General features: G+C 58.9%; 1 protein-coding gene across 1 annotated transcript; it reads right to left on the bottom strand.

The window, feature by feature from the left end:
* Nucleotides 1-1,420: 1,420 nt before the first annotated feature.
* TNFAIP8L1 (TNF alpha induced protein 8 like 1) lies at nt 1,421-16,323 on the bottom strand. The gene is made up of 2 exons (XM_080799612.1): nt 16,210-16,323; nt 1,421-3,618 (listed from the first exon to the last, which is right to left on the bottom strand). Exon 2 carries the CDS (start codon nt 3,611-3,613, stop codon nt 3,053-3,055), a length of 561 nt encoding a protein of 186 aa, XP_080655738.1. The 5' UTR covers nt 3,614-3,618; nt 16,210-16,323; the 3' UTR covers nt 1,421-3,052.
* Between the last annotated feature and the right edge of the window lie 224 nt (nt 16,324-16,547).

Raw genomic sequence — 16,547 nt, forward strand, 5'->3', positions numbered from 1 at the left:
CAGGCATGATTCCTCTGAAGGCGCAAACGCGGGGGTCCCAGGGCGGTTGGCTGTGAACCTGGATGTCCTGGAGCTCATGGGGCAGGCCCAGCCCCACCCTGCAGGTCACCCCCCGTGGGGGGCGGGGAGTGCTGGGGACAGACCTCTCCCGCACCCGGCTGCTTGGCTTTCTCCTTCTGAAGCCGGATTGCAGGCTGCGCCTTAAAACAGCAGCAACCACAAACACCCACGGGCAAACAGACAAAACCCCGAAATGCTCCAGCCACTCGGCAGGTCCTGCTCTCCCAGCCGCGGGGCCCGGGAGCCTGGCCCCAGCTTGCCCTTCAGCCTGGCCTCCCACCAGGCCGTCTCGCAAGCAAACGGACGGAAAAGAAGCCGGGGGCTGCGAATCGGAATCCTTGCTCATCGGAATCACCGCGTGGGATCGACGAAGGGCTCCCCTCCCCTCTCGCTCGCCTGGCCGCCTCCTTCATGCCAGCACGAGGACCTGGGCGCGGCCATGACCCCACTTGCCGGAGAAGCGGGTATGAGGGTTCCTGCCCCAGATCGCACACCCGTGGGAAGCGGAGTGGGACTCTGCCCTGTAGACGCGCACAGCAGCATGAAGGACAGCGGTTCTCACAGCGCGTGGCAGCGGCGGGGACCCCCGCAGCCCCGGAGATACTTGGAAGGACCTCCCCATCCCTCACTGTCCAGCTCAAGGGCACACGCGTCCACAGGGGGTTCGCCCCACTCAAGAACGGATGCGCTTTGAGGTCTGGCGGGTATGGGGACCTCAGGGAGGGTCCGGAGCCTTTGCCGCTCCGGTTTTGGGGTCCAGTGGACGGAAAACCCAAGGGTGTGTCGCCACAGCGCCGCGGAGACGGCGGGCTGCCCGGGGCCGCTTGCAGAAACAAGGCGGCAGGAAACTGGCGGGAGTGACATGGCCCCTGGGATCCCTGCAGGTCCCGTGGGCCTGACCCCGCAGGAGAGATGGATGCGTCCACGGTTGGCCTGGAGTCACGGACCGCTTCCGAACCCCGGGGGCTCATCGAGGATGCGGAGCTGGGCTCCTGTGTCCCGGGACGTGGCAGGACATCCAGATGCAAACTAGTCACCCTGGCCCCCACCAGCCTTTTGTGGGCATCTTTCTAGATCTTTCTGCTAAACTCAAAAGGGAACCCACCCTGGCCCCGGGGTCTTTGTTCACTGGCGTGGAGCTAAGCTGGAGCTAAGCCCAACCCTCCCTCGTTTGGGCGCGCTGGAGCCAAGCTCTGCAGGCCCGTGCGTCCTCCCTCCTGGCCCCGGGGGAGCGGACCTTGAACCTCTCAGCGAGGACCGCGGGCGTGTGACGTTACACGCGAGCTCGGTGTGAAAGGCAGGAGCCCTGGGAGGGCAAGAGAAAGCTGTTAGCACCAGCAATTTACTCGCTAGTCCCACATAATGCAAACAGATGTGTGCTTTTATTGAAACAGTTCTGTAGTGCTCTTTGGTTTTTCTAAATTAAATCTCAAAATTTTACGAAGAGTCAGGACAGGCCGGACAGCCCCGCGGGGCACCAGTCACAAAGCGGTGTGCACATGGATACATTCAGAGTGCAAAGCCCAGGACAAAGGCTTGCTTTCCGCTGGGGCTTCTCGGGTGCTCTGGATGCACGTTTGGTCTCGGACGGATGATGGGAGGGTTGGTTTGCCTTAGTGGGGTGGGGCGGGGGTGGGAACAGCTGGGCCTCGGGCGGGAGAACCTCGGCTTTCTCAGGGAAGCAGACACCCAGCCAGAGAAAGGCTGTTGCGCACCTGGAGCCATAGTGCCCTGTTAGCCCAGGCAGGGGGCCAGGGGGAGGTGAAAGGGCGTGGTGGGGACTGCGGCAGGCAGGAGGGGCGAGGTCGATGCAGCAGCACCAGCGGCCAGTGCGGGCTCAGGCAAGTGTCCGGGAAAAATCCCATGTCTAGATGGTTACATGGACTTCCCTTGACTAATGCCTGGTGTCTCGAACAACGGGTGGGGCCACCACACCGGTCTTCTCAGGTGTGCAGGCCTCCCGTTTGAAAACTTTGCCCCGCAGACCTCGTCCCCCCTCCCCAGCCCTGCTGGGGCACACCTGCTGCCCGCTAGGACGCAGCTACACTCCCACGCCCCCCACTCCGTCCATCTGCACCCTGAGCGGAGCATCACTGCATCCTCTTGGTGTCGCCAAAGCCAAAATCCGTTGAGCGTTGCCTTCTGAGGTCTGGTCACAGCGGCCGTTGGTCAGCCAAACGTGAGATAATCGTCTTCAAATGGGCATGCGTCACAGATGGCTTTACCCTGGAGCCCCGAGTCCGGGGCACGCTCTGTCCCCTCCCACGTGGGAGTCTGGGCTGCGATTCCAGCCCCATCAAGGCATCCTCGCTGACAGCAGCCCCCCACAATGGCCTCCTGGGCTCCTGGCGCTCCTGGGGCTGCTGGAACCGAGTGCCCCCGGCCCAGCAGTGGCAGCAACAGAAAGGTCGTTCCCTCTTGCTCTGGAGGCCAGAAGCATGGGATCCGGGTGTCAGCTGGGCCATTCGAGGCGGCTCCCCCAGTTTCAAAAGTTCCCCTTCCTACAAGGACCGGGGGCCCAGCCATATACCAGTGTGACCTCATCTTAACTAATGATATCCGCAATGACCCTATTCCCCAAGAAGGTCCCATTCAAGGGTCCTGGGGGCTACAACTTCAAAGAATCTGGGGAGACGCAACTCACCCTGTAACACTCCCTTTCTTCTGGTTCCCCACGACCCTTCACGTCCTTAAGTGGCAAGTGCCAACTTCTGGGGCCTCTGGTGGCTGGAGGGGTGGCGCGGGTCAGGTCAGGCAGGCCAGGGCAGGCAGCAGTCTTGGGGTGCCTGGGGAGGCCGCAGGCTGGCAGGCTGAGCTCTTCTCCTCCGGAGACGGGGTGGATGGGGAGGCGACAAGAGTCCTTAAAGCCACTGCCTCCCACAGATTAGCATCCTCTCCAAGGGGACGGTTTGGCCCGAACTGGATGGGAGAAAGGAGGTCCTGGCGCCGTCCCGCCCCCGCCCCCACAGGAAACCCAGCCCCGAGTCATAGGTCATATGCTGCCCTCGTCCAGCATCCTGGTGAGGCCCGCGCAGGTGCGGCGCAGGTGCGAGCGGTAGGGCTCGGCGGGGCCGTAGAGCGCCGCCAGGAAGTCGCAGTCGGCCAGGTGGCCGAAGACGTGGTTGATGCGGCCGTGCGACTTGGCGGTCAGGTGCGCGCCCACGGCCTGGTGCAGCAGGTCCCGGCACTCGTGCAGGGCGGCGGCCAGCACGCGCCGGTCGAAGGTGAAGTCCACCTGGTGGAAGCTGACGGCGGTCATGGCCGCGCAGCGCGCCCTCTGGCGGAAGCGCTGCAGCAGCGCCAGCTCCTCGCCGCCCAGCCGGCCGCCGCGCAGCAGGACGCCCAGCTTCACGGCCACCTTGACCAGGTTCTTGAGCACCTTCTGCGCCTCCTTGCGGCTGCGGGTGAACTCCTTGGTGGCGCGGTACAGCTCGTCCAGCACCTCGCTGCTCGTGTCGTCGATGAACACGGCCGCCGTGGCCTTGGACGCCATCTTGCTCAGGAGCTTCTTCTGGGCCTGCAGGGCCAGGCTCTTGGTGCTGAAGGCGTCCATTGGCCCTGCGGGGAGGAGAGGCACACGGGCGTCAGTGCCCACGGCCCCGGCCCTTCCGGGACCTTCCCGGCAGGCCCCTTGGGTTTGCTGCCACGGCGTGCCGGTCTGTGAAATGGGCGCCCGCCGCGGCCCAGCCCCGGCCCAGCCCCGAGGAGCCCCACCCACAGGAGCCTGCGGTTTGGCACAGCAGCCGGGAGCACCTGCTGGGCGCCGGGGCTGGGTGCGGGGTGGAAGCATGTCAGGGACACGTGGCCCGTCCCACCCTCAGGAGCTACAAGATGCCTTTGCGGGGGCAACCCCGGGAGCCAGGGGTGCAGGCAGGCCTCCTGGAGGGAGGGGCAGGTGAGAAGGTGGGCAGAGGGACCGGCAGACTTCACACTCTGCGGCCCAGAGGAGCCCGAGCACAGAGCACAAGAACAGGGCAGGATACCTACACAGAAAAGCCCTTGAAAACAAGCAGTCACACGGAAAAGATGGGGACCCAGAGGACCCTAAGGGATCTAAGGGAATTCGTTTCCAAAAAGAGAAAGAGGGGCACCTGGGTGGCTCTGTTGGTTAGGTGTCTGCCTTTGGCTTGGGTCATGATCCCAGTGTCCTGGGATCGAGCCCCCGCATAGGGCTCCCTACTCTTTGGGGAGTCTGCTGCTTCCTCTGCCACTCCCCCTGCTTGTGCTCTCTCTCTCTCTCTCAAATAAATAAAATCTAAAAATAAATAAAAATAAAGAAAGGAAGGAAGGACGAGAGGGAGGGAGGAGGAGGAAGGAAGGGTAAAGTCAAAAGAGTGAATGCGTAATGGTGAAATCTGGACAGGACGTTCTCCAGCCCGCCAGACCCACCATATCCTCCCTGTGGGCTGAGGAGAGGCTCAAGGTGAGTTATCACAGGCCGATTCCATCCCCCTCCCCAGTCCAGCTTGTCATTCCCCACCCCATCCTGCAGTTCAGTAGGATGGGGGTCCCAGGCCCCAAGCCCTGGGCTGTTTAGGGTGGAGGAGCCCAGTTACTACCGATTCCCCAGCCTTACTGTCCTGGCGTGTTTACAGCAGACAGCCCTGAGGCCCTCCTCCAGCGAGGAATGAGTCAGGTGGACAGCAGCCTGGGCTCTGGGGCCCCGGGGTGAGGGCCACGTGTGAGGTTTCTAGAAACACATTGTTCCAGTGACACCTCTGATCTGGACACACTGACTCGAGACCCCTTCCGCCCAGGAAAGGGCCGGGACAATGGCCAAGAGGAACGGCAGGCCAGCTCTCAGGGCACAGTGACCAGGCCTCTGACCGCAATCTCTGTCTGTTCCTCACCTGTCCCCTGTCCCCACGGCGGACTTCCAGATGCCCTGAGCTCGGAAGCCGCCCTCCAACCACCTCCTTCTGGCGGGGCCAGAGTTCTTCCCAACCTGCACATCTGGGCATGACCCTTTCCTTCCGAGGACCACCCAGCAGCTCCCAAGGCTCCCGGGACCAGGCCCCACGCCTCATTCAGGTGCCGTACCCTCCCCAGTGAACTCCTATTCATGCCCCCGGAGCCCTGGCTCCCGGGCCCCTGCCTTCTTGAAGTTTCATCCCTCAGCTCAGCTTGGAAGCCATCCCCGAACAACCACACTGACGGCGAGGCGCCTCCTCTGGGCCACGCAGTGCCCCAGGCACTCCCCCAACACTGCCCTGCCCCCCCACCGGCCTTCACTCCCCGGCTGGCCAGCCTCACCCCCACCCACAGGGGAGGCGGGGGCCTGCTTCCTTACCCGCTGTGTCTTTGGAGACTCCAGAAAAATGAATGAGGCGAGCCCGAGACCCACCCCCAGCCCTCACCCAGTGTCCCAGGCCCTGATAGAAATGCACCCCCACCCTGGCCCCAGGAGGCCAGACCAGGGAGGCTGCGGGGGTGCCTGCTCAGCCCCCAGAGCCCCCACAAAGCCCGTCTTTGTGTGAGCTCACACCCGGAGAGAAGTCCTGCCCCCTCGCCTGCCCTCAGAGGTCAGGGTGGGCACAGGGAATGGCAGGACTGCCTTCCCTGCCCCCCACAGTGTCCCCAGCATGTGGGGTTATGCAGGCCTGGGCCAGAGCAGGGGGGGCTGCAGACTCAACACCACGTGGCGGGCCCTGAGCCCACAGCATGTGCCCGTTTCACCATTTCCACCAGGCAGTAGGCTGGTTGCCAGTTTGCTGAAGAAATTACACAGGCTCAGAGAGGTTGAGCCACTTCTTCGAGGCCACACAGCAATACCGCAACTGACCACCTCTGCAGGCCCACTCTTTTCCACCTTCCCCGCTTGGTGCCTGCAGATCACCTCGAGTTTTCAAGGGCCAGGAGCTGTTTCACTGACAAATCTAGCCCCACTATTTAGGACCTGCTCCCAGATTTGACCGCATAGTCAAGCAACATAACTGCCTTGTGCCTCAGTTTCCCCATCTGTAAAATGGGAAAGATTGAACTAACTCTGTCCTAGGGCAGAAGCTTGTGGCCAATCCCAATGCCCCACCCAGGCTGTGAGCTTTCCCTGGGCCAGGGGCTGGATGCCACTGGCTGCAATTCTGCCATTCAGCTCCCCGAAGGCGTAGCCCCACTTATCTGTGAGATTCTCTGGGGAAAGGGCAGCAGCAGCTTCAGGCTGCCGAAGGAGTACCTGTGCCTCCCAGATGCCCTCCCACTGGTTTCTCTAGAATGTTCTATTCCTTTCCCTGCACCGGGACCACTCCTCTCCCTGTTACTCATCCTGTAAACTGCTCAGCCAAGTCTCAGTGTCAGAGTCACCTCCTCCTGGAAGCCTCCCATGGCGCCCCAGGCATGCTCCCATTTTGGCCTTGCACACCTTGATTTCATGGTTCGTCTCCCTGGCCTGACAGTGCAGCCAGGGGCCAGGGCTCCCTTGTTCACACAGTGCCTCCCGTGCTCAGCCCAGGGCCTGGTACACAGCGGGCACCCCACAAGTGTTTACTGAATGCACGAGGGAAAGGGCGTCCACAGACATCAGAAATGAGAAGGAACCCCTAAGGCCTTGGGTTCAGTCTCCCCAGCTTACTGATGGACAAACAGGCTCGGAAAGGAAAGGACTTTTCCTGAGTCCAGGGAGGAGGCCCAGGCACCTGGACCCAAGGGCTCTGGAGCCCAGGCCTTGCTGCCTATCTCGGTCGCTGTGTGACCCTTGGGGGCGGGGTGGAGGGGCTCTGTCCCTCTCTGGTCCAATCCGCCTGCTGGTTGAGCGTGTTGGTTCTGGAGGGGAGTTGGGCCCCGAGCAGGACCTTCCTCCTAAGCCCAGAAGGAAAAGGGGCGGGGGGGCGGAGGCAGCTGCTGTCTCCATCCGGGCCTCCACACTCCTAACCCCTCCAGCCAGCCCCCAGACCAGCTCACACCTGGGTCAGCCCAGCTGCGTGACCCCTCCTCCTCCCTGACCCATTGTTCTGCCAGAATCCCCCGATCCAAGCAGGCAGACAAGGAGATGACTACAATCCCAGGGGAGCAGGCCACGGACGAAAATAAACCCCAGCCTTCCTTCCTTCCTGCACACTCCCCCAGGTCTGCGGGCGGGCAAGCCAGGAGGCGGCCAGGCCCTTCTGGGGCAACACCTTCCCAGGAACTGCCGAGGGGCTCCAGGGCCAGATGGTCGATGTCCCTGGTCCGGCCACCAAGGGCCTGAGCATCCCATTATCGTCAAAGCTAAACAAGCCTGCTAAAGCTAAGCCTGCTTGGCTGAACACTCATTCAGTCACCAGCGAGCATTTAGGGAGCACCAACTGTGTGCCGGGCACTGGGGATAGCGGGACGACCAAAAGAGATCCTGTCCCTGCCTTCTGGGGGACTCCAGCTTTTAAGATGCAGGCCACCTTATTACAAAATAATTCCGGTCCCCCATTTCCCTGAAGTGGAATCTGCAGACACCACCTGTCTACCTGCACCCACCAGCTTAAAAACAAAGTAGGGGGCGCCTGGCTGGCTCAGTCAGTTAAGCATCTACCTTCAGCTCAGGGTCCTGGGATCAAACCCTGCATTGGGCTCCTTTCTCAGCGGGAGCCTGCTTCTCCTTCTCCCTCTGCCCCTCCCTGAAACTCATGCATACCCTTTCTCTCCCTCTCTCTCAAAAAAATAAAATCTTTAAAAAATTAAATCTTTAAAAACATAACCTGAGGGTATAAAGGTGGTATTCTTTTTTTTTAAGATTTATTTATTTATTTGACAGACAGAGATCACAAGTAGGCAGAGAGGCAGGCGGGGGCGGGGGCGTGCGCAGCAGGCTCCCTGCTGAGCAGAGAGCCCGATGCGGGGCTCGATCCCAGGACCCTGAGATCATGACCCGAGCTGAAGGCAGAGGCTTAGCCTACTGAGCCACCCAGGCGCCCCTAAAGGTGGTATTCTGAGTCAGACTGATTGGGGAAGGGGTCTGGGACATCCATCTGGGTCTGTACAAATGTAAAAAACCGTCAAGCTTGATGGTCGTAAAACTCTGTGATTTTGCTAACACGCAGCAAACTGTACACTTTCCAGGGATGGATTATGGCATGTGAATTTGTATCTCAATAAAAAAATCTAGTCTTACTCTGTAAAGAAGAAACATCAACGGCCAACCAGCAGCTGGAAAGTTGCTCAACCTCACTGGCCGCTAGGGAGATGCCTGTCGAAATCCTCACCGCCTCCCCTCACCCCCCAGCCGGTGGGGGGCTGTGACTACAGCAACAGGCCGTCATGAGAAACTGAGGCTGTGGGCAATGAGAAATGGGGCAGCTGCTGTGAAAACCCGCGTTTTGGCCGTTCCTCAAAGAAACACAGCCTTACCATGCAACGCAGCAATTCCGCTCCGAGGTAGCTCTCCGAAAGCAATGAGAACATACGAAACACGCAAGCTTGCACGCGCCCGGGCACGGCAGCATGATTCATACAGCCAAACAGTGGGGCCAACTGTGTGTCCCTCAATGGGTGAAGGGACACACACAGCGTGTGCACCCCCTACATGCATGTCCCACAGCCACGAGCAGGAGTGAGACGCCCCTGCGTGCGGACCCGGGGATGGACCCTGAGCTCACGACGCTCAGGGAGGGAACCGGACACAGAGGCCACACGGGGTGTGAGTCCACGTGTGTGACACGCCCAGAACAGGCTCCTCCATGGACAGGTAGAGGGCTTGTGGGGACCAGCTGAGCTGGAGGCAGACAATGGTCATTGATGGGGGTGGGGTTTCTTTTTGGGGAGAGGGAATGTTCTGGAAGTTGAGCACTTTAAAGCAGTGAATTTTATGGTATGTGGGTTATACCTCATCAAGCTGAACACTTACTATATATACTAAGTGTATATATTTTAGGGACACCTGGGTGGCTCAGTCAGTTAAGCAGCTGCCTTCGGCTCAGGTCATGATCCCAGCATCCTGGGATTGAGTCCCACATTGGGCCCTTGCTTGGTGGGAAGCCTGCTTCTCCCTCTGCCTCTGCCGGCCTCTCTGCCTGTGCTCTCTCTGACAAATAAATAAATAAAATCTTAAAAAAACCCACAAAAAACAAGTGTATATATTTTATAGCTCTCTACCCCTTACTATGTATGTTTTATGCCTCATATTTAAAATGTTAAATAAACTTAACATTTGAAAAATCAGGATTTGGGGGTGCTTGGGTGGCTCAGTCATTGGGCACATGCCTCCAGTTCAGATCATGATCCTGGGGTCCTGGGATCGAGTCCCGCATCGGGCTCTCTGCTCTGCAGGAAGCCTGCCTCTGCCTCTCCCACTCTGTCTGCTTGTGTTCCCTCTCTCGCTGTCTCTCTCTCTCTCTCTGTGTCAAATCAATAAATAAAATCTTAAAAAATAAAAAAATAAAAAGCCATAATTAAAAAGAAAAGAAAAATCAGGATTTGGCGCATAGTGTAGTACCAACAGAAATAAAAGGGTCACACGAGTTCAGATTTGTAAATCGCTTCTGCCTTGCCGGGCACAGAGTAGGCACCTAATAACACAGGGCTGCCCAACAAGAATTCCCCACCTTTGCAGCTCAGGCCCCCCACACTTGAGGACAGAGCGCGTCTCTCGGGGATCAGCCTATGGGGCACGGCAGTGAACCTGAAGCTACAGGTTCCTATCAAAAAGAGCTCTACCTTTCCCTAAATTTACCCTGGAGCTGCAATTTGGGGACGGTCACTGAGTATTAAAACCTTGCGAAAGCCCCCTTAACGGTGTGTTTCCAGCAGAACATAAGGAAGTTGTGAGCGTCAGGGGGCCACTCAAGGCACATGGCTGGATGCCTTGTGTCCCTGCTCCCTGCCCCCGCAAAGCCAGAACATCCTGTTAGCACCGCAAGCAAAAAGAAAGCCCTCCAAATTTCCAAAATAGTCCCCTAAGAGGAGCGTCTCCTCCTTCCTTGCTGGAAGGAGGAGACACCAGTAACCAGTGAACACAAACACAAACGGGAAAATTTCAGGGAGAGATAAGAGCCAAGGAGGACAGGGAAGTGATGGCCAGGGACAGCAGGTGACCTTGGCCAGGACGGTCAGGAAGGCCTCTCTGCGGTGGAGCTGCCAAAGCTGGGAATGGAAAGACAAGGTCTGGCGGAAAGGTGAGCCCGGCAGAGGAAACAGCTGGTGCAAAGGCCCTGGGGCAGGACTGTGCCTGGTGGGTTAGAGGAGCAGCGAGGATAGTGAAGGCCACTGTCTGGGTCCTCCCACAGCCCTGATATCTCCCCACAGGGACCCCAGACAGTCCCCATGACCTTGGGAGCAGCTTTCCCATCTATAAAATGGGCGTCCTGGTACGGAGTCCTTGGTCCACATTCTTTCCCAGAACTGTGGAGTCCAGCCCATACCTCTTCTGCCAACCCCAGGCAAAGGCCTTCTGGACTCGGAACTTTGTCCTGTTCCCCAGTTTGGACACTCCAGCTCCCAAACACTCTGCAAACTGGCCATGGACCCTGATCTTGAAACTCTGGGCTGCTCGAACATCGCTTACCTGCAGAGGCAAAGACGGGAGGCAGGACTGTCCCTGAGCCTCCCCTGAGAGGTGAAGGGCACACACCAGAGAATGGCGTCCTCCCAGGGGACCCTGCTCCTTCCAGTCCCTTCGGTTTCCAAACCCAGGCCAGTCTCTATCCCGTTGCAGCCACAACCCCCTCCCTCCGTCTCTCCAGTGCTCAGTGGGCTTCAGCCTCCCCCATCCCCTCACTGCGCACGCTGTGCCTCTCCCAGGGGTGGGGAGCAGGGGGCGTTCTCAGCATAAGGGTCCCCCTGCCCAGAGAGGCTTTCCCTGACACCCCAAATCATTCACCCCCAGTCTCTACCTCACCCCGCTTATTTGTGACTGTTCATTGTACTGGCCTGTAGATTCATGACTCAGGGTTCCTATGCTAGGCTCGAGGCCATGAAGGTGGGTAATGGGTCTGTCTTCGTCCTGGCAGGGTCCCCAGTACCCAGCTCTGGGTAGGCAATGGATCGTCATCAGAGGATTGTTGAATGACTAACAGATTAATGAATGCAAATCGAAGCACAGGTAATACGGGCAGGAAATGAGGTTGCAAAGCGGTCCGGGCCCTGTTTGTTGGGAGGCCCTGGAGGTTGGGAGTGGGGAGACTCCTCCCGGCCCTCCCCCATCCCACTGGGACTGAGCACACTGCAACCCCGGGTTGAGTCCCACGGCCAAATCGATTCTGGCAAAATGCTCTCCGTAAGTTTCGCCAAACTGGGATCGATCGTTGGGCTTTCAGACGTGGTTGACAAACACGTGCCGTTCTGGGCATGGGTTGTCACCTGACATTCTCCTTTATGGGAACAATCCAGACAAACATGAAACAAAGGGAATGAGAACTGCGTTCATCAGCAATGAGAGCAACAGTCCGTGCCGAACCAGATGGCAGGCAACCCCGGGGCCGGAGAGCGTCTCCTCAAGTCTCTTGTGCTTTTCACAAGGAAACCACCGTGGACCCGACACACTGTCGAGTTTAATTCTCATCCCTGGCATTCTCTTCATCACTTTCTTGAGTTCTGCCAGGAGCTGGCAAACCAAGGCCCACTGCTCATTTTTGTAAATAAAGTTTTATTGGCACATGGCTGCAGCCATTCATTCCTTCCATACGGTCTAGGGCCGTTTTCACACCATAATGGCAGCCTTGGGTAGACGGGACAGAGACCTGTATGGCTTACAGAGCTGAAAATATTTACTCTTGGGCCCTTCTAGAAAGAGTTTGCCAGCCCCTGGTCTAGACCCTCAACAGGACAATAAAGCAAACCCCAATGTGTAGTAGTTGCCAATTTCCACGGTGTACACGCTCCCCCCAAAGGATGTTAGCAAAGGTGGAACTGGGAAGAGCTGCTCACCATTCCCACCAACCACATCTGAGAGACAAAAATGACCTCAAGAGTACAGATTGTAGTAAAATGCGGTAGAATAATTAGGAAGTTATGATTTTTGGCTATTTATGACATTTGCTTTTTTTATGACTTTTATCAACCTATGATTCACACACCATAAAACACGTCCTTTTAAAGTGTACAACTCAGTGGTTTTTATATGTATGCACAGAGTTGTGCAACTATTGCCATTATCTAGTTCCAGAACATTCTGCCACCCCAAAAAGCAACCCTGCCCCCATCAGCAGTCCACTCCCCAGCCCCCAGCCCCCATGAACCCCCTTCCCGTCCGTGGAGGAGCCAGGTCTGGACCTGTCCCACACGTGGACTCACACCCCGTGTGGCCTTCTGTGTCTGGGTCCCTCCCTGCGTGTTGTGGGCTCAGGGTCGTCCGTGGGGCCACGCGTGTCAACGCTTCCCTCCTTTTTATTGCCAAATAATATTCTATACCCTCATTTTAAATACAATGTAAGCTCACAGTCTGTCATTTTTAATAATGGCTGTGTTTAACAACCCAGCCATAAAAAAAAAACCTGATGAGACAGCAAGGGGCTCCCGTGAGCCGGGCTGGGCCAGTGACAGCAGGCCCCGGGGCCACGGGGAGCCCATCCCCACCGCATGAATTCTTCATGTCCCACACAAAGGGCATCAATAATTGATGGACCAGCTCAGCAGGGCCGGGCTGGCCTCTCCATCTCACCTCTCTGAGCCCTGGCTGCGGTGGCCCGGGAGGGCCTCCATCCACAGCAGCAAATGCCCCCACTGTCCTTGTGCCCGCATGAGACCCGCTGCCGACACCAGGGCGCCCGTGGTGTCGGGCTATTACCAGTCACCGCTCGGAACTCACAGTCGGTGCCCAATCTGGATACAGCAAAAGGAAGAGAGAAATCTGTTCGTCTGAGGGGCTTGGGGGCCTCAGTGGTTCTCAAACGGGTTCTCCAGAGCCCGGGCGGGGCCACCCCAAGGATGAGCCGGGTCTGGCCGCCTGCCCGGCGGCAGGGGGAGCGGGGACACTGCCAACTATGGTCCGACTTCCACTGAAGCAGAGCTTGGGCATCGAGCAGGAGTGACAGGAGAGCACAGCCCACCCCCTACAGAAAAGACCAGGCCAGGCTGGGGCTCAGGCCCAGCAAAAGATGTTTCACAGCAAGTGGAGGAGGCCCGCATGGACCAGTGTGTCGGCAGCCCCTAGGGGAGTCCCAGCGCCACCCACCTTTCCCCTCTCCACTGCCTGAGTCCTAGTTCCCTGAACCCTGGGCCCTCCTCCCGGCTCAAGCTCTCACACCTCCCCATCCGTCCTCCCCAAAGAGGCCACCAGAGGGCGCCGGTGATCACCGGAGTCAGGACCCGCTTCCTCTGCCCACAGCCCTCCACAGCTCCCCTTTCGGAGGTAAAAGCCCAAATTCTTCCCATTGTCCACAGGACCATGACCTCACCCCCATCCCCTCTCTCTCTTCCCCTCACTCACTCTGTTCCAGTCACATGGGTCTCCTCACTGTCGCTCCAAAACTCCAGGCCCAGGCCTGCCCCAGGGCCTTTGCATGGGCTGTGTCCTCTAACTGGAATGCCCTTCCTCTCAGGTCTCCACATGGCTGTTTTTTTCCTTGTCATTCAGGCCTCAGCTCAAATGTCACCTTCTCAGGGGTCCCTCCCAGATCCCCCATTTAAACTAACTTCCACATCCCTCTGTCTCTCCATCGTGTTCATGCAGTTACAGTGAAGTGGAATGATATTTCTGGATGATCACCTATGTTTCCCAAGTCCGATCTGTGAGCCAAGTGAGGAAGGACATCGACTCGGCCTTGGTCAGTGCCAAGTCAGTGGTGCCCTGTACCAGGCTTCGGCTCACAGCAGGGGCTCAGAATCTGTTGAGTGAATAAATGACCTCCCAGCTCCAGAGGGGTCTAGGATCGGAGAGCTCATCCAAAGGCCCCACAGTCCAGCCAGGGAAACTGAGGCCCAGAGAGAGACAGAGATAACCGAAGGTCACATAGGAGTGCTGCGTAACCTCCTCTGGAGTGGGGGCTCTCCCAGGTAAATGCTCCCCAACTTCCACTACCTCATTGGACAGAAGTGGAAGTTGAGGTCTGGAGAACAGTCTTAGACGATCCCAAGGACTGAGACACCTCTGTCTCCGGGAAAGCTCAGGTGGGGAATCTCAGAGAGTTATCTGTTGGTGGAGGGGTGGGGGTAAGGGCTGCCCAGGGGAGGTGCACATGCTGTGTAAGTGGCCCAGTCCTGCCCATCTCTAGGAACCCCCCCACCTCTACATCTCTAACACCTGGGGCTGTGGACCCCCACATCTAAGTCTCTTACACCGGGGGCCATCGACAGCCCACTCCCCAGTCTCTCACACCTGGGGCCATGGACCCAGCCCCCTCTATGTCTCTAACACCTGGGGCTGTGGACCTCCCCTCCTACATCTCCAACACCTGGAGCTGTGGACCCCCTCCCCTTCTACATCTCTGACACCTGGGGCCATGGACCACCACCTCTACATCTCTAATACCGGGGGTTGTGGACAGCCCCCCATCTCTAACACCTGGGGCTATGGACAACCCCCCGTCTCCAACACAGGGGGCCGTGGACAACCACCTCCATCTCTAACACCTGGGATTGTGGACCCCCTCCCCTGCGTCTCTAACACCTGGGGCTGTACCTGGACGAGCCTCAGCCATTATTCAGCATCTGACTCTGGGCGGGGACATTTCGGCCACAACAGCTGGAGCTTTGTCCTCAGGCACTGTCTCCTGGCCCCATTTGACAGACAGGGACACTGAAGCCTCTTAAACCCACCATATCAGATCACCAAGCAACCAAAAGGCCCCTGTCCTACCCAGGCCTCAGGAAACAGGTTCAGAGAGCATCTGACCTGCCCAAGGCCATGCAGCAGGAGGGGACACCATAGGGCTCCCAGTCTGCACCTGTCTGACTCATCTATTCAGTTAGGGACCTCCCACCCTCATCAGAGAGGGGTTCAAGCCCCCCACTAGCAGCCCCCCAGTGGTCTGGGCACTCACCTACTACCAGCATCCCGGGCCACCAGGCCTGCCAAGTGGGAGAAGCACAGCCCAGGTGTTTGTGTGGCTGGGGCGACAACTCTTTGTTCTGGTTTCCATAGGTACCGCGTCCCAGGGCCGGCCCCGCTCTGCTCCTCCCAGCTGCCCAGCCCTCGCCTGGCAGTCTCTTGGCCCAGCCCATCTAGGCAACTTGTTATGTTTTAAAGTCGGTGCCCATGGACCTGGCAGGGCAGTTAAAGGAACAGCCCATGCAGAGGGCCTGGGGCAGGACCGTGTCTGGAGTTTGGAGGAACGTGGAGGTTGGTCTGGCTGGAGCAGAGTGAGTGAAGGGGAGAGAGGGAGGACCAGGAGGAGACATTCAAGGCCCACATCCCTGCATTGAACCTGGAAGCAGCCCTCCTCCCCAGGGATTTTGGTCTCTTCCCATTCTACAGACAGGAAACTGAGGCTCAGAGAATCCAATCGCTTGTGCTGGGTAGCATGGTGAGTGGCAGAACAGGAGCCTATCGGTCTGATTCCAGGGTCTGAACTCCACAACCACTAGGCTGAACTGCCCGCACTTCTCCGTGGTCCTCCCCAGGGCATCCAGCTCCACCAGCTGGCCTCAGATATGCTCCAGAAGCAATCTTGGAGGCCCGTTTACAGCTGGGGCTGTCCCTCCTCCAGGAGAGCCCCCCAGGATAGAGGAGGCGGTGATGCTCGCAGATCGAGGTCAGGCCACCTGCCAATGACCTCGGCAGCTACAGTCCCAATTCACAGCTGACAAAACTGAGGCCAAGGCTTCAGGCCACTGGGACGCTCCCAGGTGGCCAGTCTGGGTGGGCCTGGCCATGGCTCTTCCGGCTGTCGGGACTAGCCAGAAGCCACACACATTCCCATCACCACACCTTTGGCCAGGCTGCCCACTACCCGAAATGCCCTCCCGACTTTGGAATCTGGGAATCCGCTCCTAGCACCTGGCACCCTGCACAGCGAAAGGGGCAGAGTCCATCAGAGTCCCCAAGGGGGTGCGGGGACGCTGGTCCCAGAGCACAGCCCCACGCCTGGGAGGGCAGTTCAGATCCAATCTGTCTTCCGCTAACCCATACAGCAGGAGAGTGACGGGGACCCAGAGGGAAAGGGAGAAACAGGGGGAAACTCAAGCAGGGATACCGATAGGCAGGGGGTAGGCAGGGAGAGCAAGGGCATGGGGGCGGGAGAGACAGGGCGTCCAGGTGGCCCCCGTGGTGCGCCGAGATGGGGAGGCGCCCCGGCATCGCTCCCTCACCTGCTCTCCGGGGCCTGTCCGTCGGTCCGACCGTTGGGGCTCCGTACAGCCGCCTCTGAGGGGCCGTTGGGGCTGCCGCGGGACTCGCGCGGGAGGACTGAGAAGGGACTGGACGGGGCGGGCCGGGAAGCTCGGTCACGCCCTCCCGTCGCCCCGCCCACCGCGGCGGCTCCGCCCCGCCCCGCCCCCGCCCTCGCGGAAAGGCCCGCGTCGGGGGGGCGGGCCGAGGGTGTAGAATCAGCCAATGGCAGCGCGGGCGGCGTACGAAGAGGCCAATGAAAGCAAGTAATCAGGGAAGGGGCGGTGTCTGGGGCGGGGCCAAACGGCTCCGGGGGATT

This window comes from Martes martes (assembly GCF_963455335.1).
Source record: "Martes martes genome assembly, chromosome: 1".
NCBI classification, from domain to species: Eukaryota; Metazoa; Chordata; class Mammalia; order Carnivora; family Mustelidae; genus Martes; species Martes martes.